General features: G+C 43.6%; 1 protein-coding gene across 1 annotated transcript in view; it reads left to right on the top strand.

Moving 5' to 3' along the window:
* Positions 1–9,655: 9,655 nt before the first annotated feature.
* T265_08099 (hypothetical protein) overlaps positions 9,656–10,342 on the top strand; it is a gene marked incomplete at both ends in the record, with an annotated part of 16,666 nt that continues 15,979 nt past the window's right edge. Inside the window, 2 exons of the mRNA XM_009173806.1 lie at positions 9,656–9,738; positions 9,784–9,961. Coding sequence (XP_009172070.1) covers positions 9,677–9,738; positions 9,784–9,961 — 240 coding nt within the window. The remainder of the gene's footprint in view (positions 9,739–9,783; positions 9,962–10,342) is intronic.

The following is a 10,342-nucleotide window of genomic DNA, read 5'->3' as shown; positions in this document are numbered from 1 at the left end:
GGCTTTTTAATTGTTGCTATATCTAACAACTTATTTACCCTTGATAGGTGCGCCCTCGGTTGAAAAACACTCAGTCGCTCAACCAAACTGGTGATATCATGAGAAAAATCACTATCCGTACTCGAAAAGAGGAAGAAGATGATTACTCGGCACTAGAGATGTGCAACCTTGCGAGGTAACATTTTCGGCACAATACTTCTCCACATTTGAATCAAAGAGGTTGGCGTTAAAAGATGTGTGGTATAGAAACATTATTGTCAAAGCTTATCGGCAGACTATTCTATCTATTTGTTTTGCTTGGACTGAAGGTTCTGTCTTCGCTGATGCGCATCCCCAAATCCCTCGACCAAGTTAGAAATTTAGTTCAACTAAGCGGAATCATAAAATATTTGAACGTAATCTTCTACATCTGCTTTAGTAAGGATACAGGGGACGAAGATGAAAGATATTTTGGTTTTCCTCTGATGCGAACGGGGTCGATAAATAAAGAAATATGTCAGTGACAAAAGCTTGGTCGTGTCGGAATGTCGATCTAGGACACTCAACATGAGACGCTACTGTTATCATTAATCCACCACAGCACACTAGACGCAGGCACATTTCCGAGGATGAACTTGTGATAAGTTTGGTTAACCCCACTCAACGGATAGTGACTCCGAAACTGTTCTCGTTGATTTAAGATGCAATACGCCGGGCTTTAGCAAAATGACTGTAGCTGCTGTTCCTAACTTCCTTGATTCGCGCGATTTGTTGTCGCATTCATGTCAGTATAATTTTAACATCCATCCGCGTGGCCTCGAAACGATTGTCCCGGTTGGCCCACATTAAACAGTGGAAGCACTCAATTCGTGCTTCCAGCATCTGGCCAAGCGTCAGCAGAGGATATCCTTGGTCGTGTCGGAATGTCGATCTAGGACACTCAACATGAGACGCTACTGTTATCATTAATCCACCACAGCACACTAGACGCAGGCACATTTTCGAGGATGAACTTGTGATAAGTTTGGTTAACCCCACTCAACGGATAGTGACTCCGAAACTGTTCTCGTTGTACCAGTCAAATGCCCCGCCTGTCAATTTTTCAAACTAAGGTATTTCTACGGGTCCTTGGGATCTTTCGGAAAACTTTGATCGGTTGTGGATTTCGCACAACTTTTATTTAAGTAACACTGGTGTTACTAAATGCAGAGCTGTCAGTTTGCCCTAGTTGGTGTTGCCATTATTCCGTGGATCAATACGCTTAACTATCTCGAAGTCAGTTATGAAGGGTGGGGTCTTTTGAACATGAAAGTGAAATTTCGCGATACCTGCCCTTGATCTTCACGTGCTTTGCACTGTCGGTATTAAATTGCACCTAGTCACTCACCTACGTGCAGCTCAATGATGTAGTTTACTGTGCGAGAATGCTGGCCGGTTTGTTTGATCTCAACCTCAGCTGCAAAACTGGGAGGCGTAACTGCAGTCGTCAAACTGACATTTTTTCATCTGATTGTCAAACGGCACGTCGCGTGATTTCCATATCAAATTGTTTTCATTATAAACTCTTGTACACCGATTACAACAACGTAGCCAAGACGCTAATCTGCTTATTTTATAACTAGACAAATCGCGTAACCACGCAACGTAGTACACAAAACATGCGTGAGAAAACAAATTGCACACAAAAATTGTTCATCAATGCGTGGGTGGACAGAGGACCGCTGGGGAAACTCGGTCGTGTTCTTTTTGGGATTTGTTCAGGCCTGTGTGCTGTAATATTCTGTCTCCTGATAGTGGTGCAGGTAACAACCGAACTTGTGGACGGTGATAAAGATGGGAGGGCTGTCTGTTTGTCGTCACGTGCTGAGTGCACACAGTCGGTGCGCAGAACAGCGCTATTTGTATTGATTAACCTAATTTAGGAGTTTCTCTGCTGTCTTCTGGTAATGAGGTTCGTTAATTTTGTTTTTGGCTTGGGAGTTGGCCAGGTAACATTTCTGGGGTGACATTAATGAATGACACTGACATATCAACTTAATTGGGAGAATTCACCGAATGAAATCTGGAGCTAACTAGTATCGGCAGCACAGTGAATGGAACACTACTCTGAGAAAACCCACCACCGACTTATTCTTAATTTTCGATTAGAAGGTAAGACTGATCGAAACTTAGGACTAGGTCTACCTGATGTAACCAAAGGAGGACGCACTCGGTAGTGAGGTGCCGAGCAATTTCCATCAGTCTTATAAGTAGTATCACGCCAATGAAACTATGCCGTTATCTTAAATATCTTCTTCACTGAAACCTTCAAATAGATAATAAAATTAACCCAAGATTCGACTGGGATTCCGACGAGTCTTCCGCTATACCCAGTGCAGTGAACACTGGGGCGACAAGTAGGCGATGTCACCATTGATCCAAACTGCAAATGTATCCAGAAAAAGAGAGCTGTTATAGACTTTTAAATCTGAGCCTAAGTTCACAACGTATTTCAAATGAGGAAAACAAACGAATAGGATGAGGCTTGTGTATGACTAGTAAGTAGGATGGCACGTGATGAAGTCAGCTTCTTGATGTTTTATGACGTTCATCAACAGTCGGTTTGCATTGGTCTTTTCAAAATACAATTCAACCTTGCTACAAAGCCACCGTTAATCTTGGAGAAGTTCTCTTTAATTAGAAGAGCCGGCACAGTGAATTCGATTGATTAACAACCATCGTTCTAACTTACTGAAAGTGTCCCGCGATGCACATCTAAATAGGATCTAGGGGGCGGAGAAGAGGCAAGATCGACGGACAGACTGATCGTTCCGATAGATAATCAGATAGGTCATCTACAATGTGTCATAAACGGACAAGGCTCAGTTCAGCAATCTCGTACTTGCGTTTCAAAATTCCTACAGTCAAAGAGGTGATACCAGTTTGAGACGTAACATTATTCGTAAAACTCTTCGAAAACCCACGAACTGTTTCGCCCTTTTTGGGGCTTATCAGGTAGGCACAGTCACCAAATTTGTTTTAGACGAAAGCCCCACCCGAATCCAAGCTGAATCTCTCGTCCAGCTGGGATCTAGGTAAGTCTTCAGTGAAAACCAAATAGTTACGCAAATCATCAATCTAAGCGCCTTGAACCGGAAGATCAAGGACCCGAACCTGATAAAAATGAGTTAAAACAGCTGCAACCCATCATCCGTATCATTTATGTACACGCACTAACCAACAAGGTGTTTAGCTGACAGTGAACACTGATCTACTGTGTTATTCGGGAGGGATCTTGCTGAATGGTTCCCTGTGTGTCTTAAAACTCAGTCAACCTGATGTAAATTGATACTACTGATGGGAGTGGGATGCGAGTAGTATGTTTTCTCTTAAATCCGCTTTGCGTCACTTGAAAAGTTAGATATATTACGGAACTTGTGAAGTCGATTTGTAGCGTTTGATTGGATTTGAGCAACAGTCAACGAATATCCAGGAAAGTTTAGGAAGACGTGTTCAAGGAGAAGATGGATACTCAGTTTTTGTAAACAAGGTGCATATGAGCGTTTTGCTCCCCTGTCCAGTAGTCTGTAACTGCTTAGTTGGTATTTTCTAGTAAACAACTCCGCAGCGAAGGCCTTCCTTTTTTCAATGGTAGTCTAGTCACCTGGTTTGACGAAACTTCCCTGCCAAAAGCGAACGTTGACTAGCTAACCGCTTACCAAATCCTTCTAATGCGATCAATTCTCAATCGGTTTCAAACTTTTTCCAATGGATTACAAACTCCCACGAACCCTGAACCCTTAGGCAGTTCAGGTGGAGAAGTGATAGCTCACCGGGCGCAGAGAAGCCAAGTGATTATCTCATCAGCGGAGAAGCATTCACGGTACTTTACAAGCTGAACCCTTCGTTGTCCGGCGTGTACTCTAACCTCGAGTTTTTTCGGCACTAATAAATCTTCTTTGTTCGCCCCAGTGAATCGCCCCACTTATTTCAGACGAATCCGTACAAGATGATGTAGACATTCTACAGAAATCTTCCAAAAAACTTTCATCAAACTTTTATTCGATATTTTGTTCTTGTTAATGTCAATCAGCGGATTCTTCCAATTGTGTTTATGTCAGTGACATTCGTTACTCTTGGGTATCCCGTGTTACCCAACCGATTCAAAGCAGATCACTAACACATTAGAATCTAATGGGGGAAGACAGTAAATCATACAGTCAATTGGAAATTAAATTGGTGTTGATGATGCTTTTACTAAGCGAGTAATAAGGCTTGCCGATGAAAACGTAGGAACTAATTCTATCTTTAAGAAGGGCGAAAACCGCCAGTGAACTGTCCGAAGGACTTCAATAAACCGAAAGGCTGACTGCAGGGAATGCTCGGAATATTGACGCACAAAATCAACAGCTTTAAAGAAGGGCATTCAGCGCTGGTTTGTAAAGTGCACTCAGCATGTGACGGCAGACACACAATCCTTCCATCTCTTTCAGCATATACGCGTCCAGCGGTTGCTAGCATCACTCGCCCTGTCACAAGACAGAACGACACATACGCGTTCAAACAAATGGCACTCGCAAAACAACCGAGTTTTCCCTGCCGTTCTCTGCCCACCTACGCATAGATGAACAATGGTTGTGTGAACTATTTTATTGCGCATGCTGTCTACACTGCATTCCACGATTACGCAAATAACTCTTTTCTTTTGATGAACTATCTATTTATAAAATCAGCGGATAAACTCTTTAGTTATCACACGCAAGCTGAATTGTTTGGGTGAATGTACAACAGTTTACAATGAAAACAACCTGATATGGGATTCACGTGACATTTCGTCTAACGATCGAATGGGGATATCATTTCAACTTGGTTTTTGATTCGCTAAATCACCTTGGCCGGACAAACGTTGATCTGTGTGCTGCTGTAACGCCTTTCGATTTTACAACTGAGGATGAGTTCGAACAAACTCTTGGTTCTGCAGATAATCTTGCACAATACATTACATCAATGAAGTGGACGTAGGTAGGTGTCTAAGCGCAATAAAAATTGTACAAAATCCGCGTTTGTCCACAACTGATCAAGGTTTTCCGAAAGACCCGAAGGGCCCGCAGTAATACCTTAGTTTGAAGAAATAACAGGCGGCGCATTCGACTGACACAACGAGAACAGTTTCGGAGTCACTATCCGAGGCATCGGATGAACGAAATGAATCATCAGTTTATTCTCGACAATGTGACTGCGTCTAGCGGATTAATGATAACAATAACGTCTCATGTTGGGTGTCCTAGATCGACATTCCGACATGACCAAGGATGTCCTCTGCTGATTAACGGCCAGACACTGGAAACATGAATTGAGTGCTTCCACTGTTTGATGTGGACCAACCGGTATATTCGTTATGGGCATGAGTAACAATGTTCAATTTATGGTACATGACACGCAGTTGGTTAACGAGTTTACCCAAATAGGATTTAGGCGCGCGAATAACGATTGAGTTACATAAATTACATAAAACCAACTAGGTCGATGGCATTGTGCGACCGTCATTGTGGCACGCTTTGACTAATAATAGTACCACTTGTTGTTTTAAGTAGACAGTACCCTCATCAGGGCGCCCAGTCTTAGATGTGAGGGTGACTAGTGTCTTCATCTGAAGCCTTTGGCTCAAAAGCCTAACTTCAGGAAAGCGCTATGTAGCGTAAGACCGTCGGAGTGTTCCACATTTTTAACGAAAAAGTAGCCACACGCTTTCCAACCCGATACCTGGAGAGAGTTTCAGCTGGTATTCATGAGAATCTCCGGTGAAATCCAAATCGGTACGCCAGTTGTTTTCTGTAGGTAATTTCATGAGGTTCGGGTTCAAGAAGAACATAAGGTCGACGGAAATTCAGAGGTTGTGCCCGGCTGATGGTCCTCAAGAACAGCAAAACCGGTCGCGGGAAGTCGGAGAATTTACGGTAACCCTATAACTAGTTTCCGTCATGAAAAAGGCATTATGTCATTACGAGATATCCATAGTTTCTGTAGGACAAAGCCTACATTGATTCATCCTCTGTACGTTGCGAACTGTGTTGTCACTGTGAAGGCTCAACTTCTCCGGCAGTGCACACTCAAAAACTTTCCTTCGTTGTTACAAGACAATGCGATCGTTATCTCCGCTGGTGAAAACAGTACCCACCGAAATAAGTTGGTGAAATTAAACTGAACGATGAGTAAGCCGAATACTCTCAGAGTTAGGGTGGGGGTGTACATTGAGGAAATTCAGGAGTCGCATCGCAAGCGCCTCGACCCTTGATAACAACCGGAAAATGACGTGTGAAATTGTTGTATCTCTTCCCCTTCCATGAAGCTACCAGGCTATAGTCAGAAGACAAGACGGCGGCCAGAAAATACTGTATATAAATGCGAATACAGTGCTCTATTTATATCATTCACTTGTGACCATATTTGTTGGTCAATCTGTCCTCAACCAACCAGTAGGTCTCCTGCACGCCCACAATGGTTCTCAATCGGTTGTTTTCGTTGTCAGGGTTAGTCATAGATGGTCGTCTGTGTGACTAACTACGGGGCGTACGTGTTGCCTTGGCAATCGAGTGGGCTTGAGACGAATGTGTACTTTTTGACCTTGATCAGGCACATGATGAAATCGGACGTGATTCGGACGCGTGGGCTTACTCGTACGGTACTGCTCCATCACATGACTGTTCCGCTGCGCAGTAGGCCGATGCGTGGCTGTATTAGGAGTAGGGTTTACAATTGAGATAAAACAGTTCGATATATGTGCAAAATCATGACCACCCATGTGTAGTTCTCAAGAGCGAACATCTACCATGATCATTTGAGACCGTTTGACTCCCTCAAAGGCCAGAAGTCACTTGGTGGTTGAGTTGCGCTATCAGCTCCAGAGAATCATCACTGAAGTAATTAGATATGCTTAGGTATAGTGGCTTGAATCTCCGTTGGATCGTGAAACCATTTTCCACTAATTCCAATGGTGAACGACCCATTTGCACTTTTTGGGCAACATGGTACATCACCTAGAATTTGCATCTTGAAAAGTGGTACCTGAGCATCTGATCAACCCTGATTTTGGTTTGGACAGGATAGGATTTTCACTGGTAGTTCTAATCAAAATTTGCTACATTCTAGAGTTGATTTGCTTGTAAGTTTTGGCAAACACAACTCAAAGCTTTTCAGTCAACTGGAAAATGTTCGGGACCGATTGGGAAGTCATCGTTTCAGAGGGGTTTGGTAAACGACCGGTGGATTTATTGCTGGGAAACGTTTTGCTTTTGACACAAAAGCTTCGTCAGGCCAAGTGAGTACGTGAGTAGGTTGATTGGGTTTTTAAGGCAGTCGGGGAACCAATCCGTGAGATCCCTTATGACTAGTGACGTGATCAGTGCTGGGTGTTCAGTCTGATGTTCCTGTTTGTTGATTAATGGGGATGACTAACATTTACGATAGACTGGTTAGGGGGGGGGGTGCGTCTTTATGACGAACCCGGATTTTTTAGTCCTTGCTTCTTCAGTCTGGGACACCTTACTGGAAACTTCCTCTTGGGGTCGTTCACAGATTTCGTTCACCTGTGTTCGTCCAAGGGTGCTGGGACAATGGTTTGGGGATGGGGGTGGGGTGGTTAACTGGATCTAACTCTACTTGGATTTTTGTACTTTTAGACCCAGGCGATTTCGCTGATAATTGCACACCGCCTCGTGTCATCTCGGGCTGATCTAGACCGCTCTCCACACGCTTGCAAGTTCTACCCCCTCTATTCGCTTCTGTGTCAAAAGCGAAACGTTGGCCAGCAAGAAATCCACCGATTGTTTACCAAACCTCTCTGAAAACAAAGCTGTTTTAAAGCACGAATTTTAACCTCTTAATTCCCCACGGTCAAACCAAATAAGCTCAAGCCTTCGTTACGCACAGAACTTCAATCTCCAACATTCGATAGAGACAACACAAAAGTAATCAAATGAGTAAGCAAATCAGAGGTAGAAAGATTGTCAGTTCATTAAACAAGACGGCTTTCGAACTCGAGCACGCGCAAATCACGACTCACAAGCATGCGAATCTAAGGGGGCACAGAGGAGGTTTTCCGCGCGGCAGAACATGTTGAACGGTAAAACAGGTTTGGATAGACCAACATACAGTGGGTCAATACCGTTCATTAAGATTTCCCAAGGAAACTGCAAAGACCCACAAATTATTCAGAAATAATTTATTTAGGGATTACGGTGCTGCTGAGACCACTACACAACCAAAGGGGTCGAATAACCAGCACAGAGCCTAGAAAAACTGGAGGTCACTGAAACCAGTGTGTCTGCGTTGGCATATGTGCGATCATTGAAAGACGGAAGCAATGGAAATTGTCTGAACAACAAAGGGGTTAGGATGGCCCCATGCAGAACACAGAAGTTAATGGGGAGCGGGAAGGAATTTTGTTGACTGTAGAAAGGGCATTGCAACCACTCAAGTCAGCGGTTGTGGACAGTATTGACTTAATCACGATCGAAAGTCATTATATGAATGGTGTTTCAGTGAATAACAAATTCCGAGCCTCCCAAAAGTATTTGGGTAGTCACAGAACAGCTACCTAACTACTTCACTGTTTGAAAATTTGTTTGTTGTAAACAAGTGACCCAAATGAATCGCAGCTGAATATCACAAACGAGAAATTCAGCTGCTTATGCTAAGCTAGTCGTAAATGGTTTCGGGATTTGTAGAATTCACTTTCACATCGCTCGTCTCAGCATTCCTTCTATCCTAGTGAAAAATTTACCAGTCAAGTAGAAGGTAGGTCTGACGGAAGCTAGGGGATTGTGTTCACCTAATGAGCCCCAAAGACAGCGACCACGTGACCTGTCGAAGAGTTTGCAGTAAGTAACTCTATGAGTAGTTTCCTCTAAGAAAACTAATCCTGTCAACGAGGTATTCCGGTATCACCTCCTTCAGGTAAAAAAGTTATTCGTGTTGTATAATGAACCAAACTGATCGTTATGCAGGTTACAAAGCACTCTTCTTCACGTTGTGGAACTTATCCCACCAGATAATGACCGAACATTTTGCAAACGAGAAAATACGTTAGACTCTCCCGGCTTCGGCTCAACTTCTTCACATTCGTGAACTCTGCATGCCGCACAGTAACCTTTCACAGTTGCTATTGATGATTAAAAACTCCCAAAGGAAACAAGCTTTTTGACTGCTTACTATCTGAGCGACCGCATGTCCGGTTCATCTGCCTCATTTACGAGGTCTAATCTCTGATTTATGTACGAGCGGGGGTGCCAGCAATTGTTTTACCGACAATCGTGCCTCTTATGCTGACCGGTTCAAAAAGGTATGGATTTCCCAACACGGTGCGCACCCAATCCATTATGCGTTTTTTTTTAAATAATCCACCCACATTCCCCTGCAGGCAAGACGCCTATTATTCTTGTGTGCTGGCCAATCGCGTCCATAATCTTTACCTTTCAGGGCACGCAAGCCGTAGCACCCATGCCACACCCGCTCCCGTTAGGCATCGATCGTGTTTGGCGTTCTCTGATTGGCTTGTTACCGAACGACCGAAGTCAGCAGTACACACGTTGAACAGGGAAATCAATAAGAGGAAGAATCCTGTTTGTGCCCAGCTCAGTGGTTCACATTTCGCTTTTCACGCTTGTTCGGATTCGGTTAACGTTCGTGCCCCTGAGATTTTCTGAAAGGCCTTTCAAACATGGACGGCATCAAGAAGAAAATGATCGCAATGAAGCTGGAAAAGGAGAATGCAATGGAAAGGTGCACATTAAATCTGCTAGACTGACCAAGTTTTCGAACGTTTAGGGCTGTTCAGTACGAGGCACAACTGAAGCAGAAAGAAGAAGAACAGGAGAAGAAAGAAACTGAGATTGGTGAGCTCAATAACCGAATGAAACAAGCCCAAACCGAATTGGATGAGATTCAGGAGGCGCTCCAGGACTCGTTGAATAAGATGGAGGAGACGGACAAACGGGCGACAAACGTAAGTGTGTTTGAAGAGACAAACAAATAAGTTTAAAATGTTTTTACCCTGTGTCCTGGTTGAGTAGTAACTAGAGGACTCTGGGACAGCCTACAACCCTAACGCATGCTATGTATTAGTGAACCACCGGAGTTTTTAAGATCTTCGGATCTTAGTATTCGTTCTCAGCTTACCAACGGTGTTCACGCTCAGAATCTGCTTTCCATATTTACACCACTTTGGTCGACGAGCCTCATGGGTGGAGACCCTTTGTAAATAAAACCACACTAACGAGCAAACAAACGATGATCCAATTGGATTCTAAACAAACTTCTTAAGTGGATTCTTTAAATGTTGAGAGTCATGGAAGGCGGGAGTTGCAAAGCCTATCCATTCGCTCAA

Source organism: Opisthorchis viverrini (genome assembly GCF_000715545.1).
Source record: "Opisthorchis viverrini unplaced genomic scaffold opera_v5_202, whole genome shotgun sequence".
NCBI classification, from domain to species: Eukaryota; Metazoa; Platyhelminthes; class Trematoda; order Opisthorchiida; family Opisthorchiidae; genus Opisthorchis; species Opisthorchis viverrini.
This window is presented reverse-complemented; position numbering and strand designations above follow the sequence as displayed.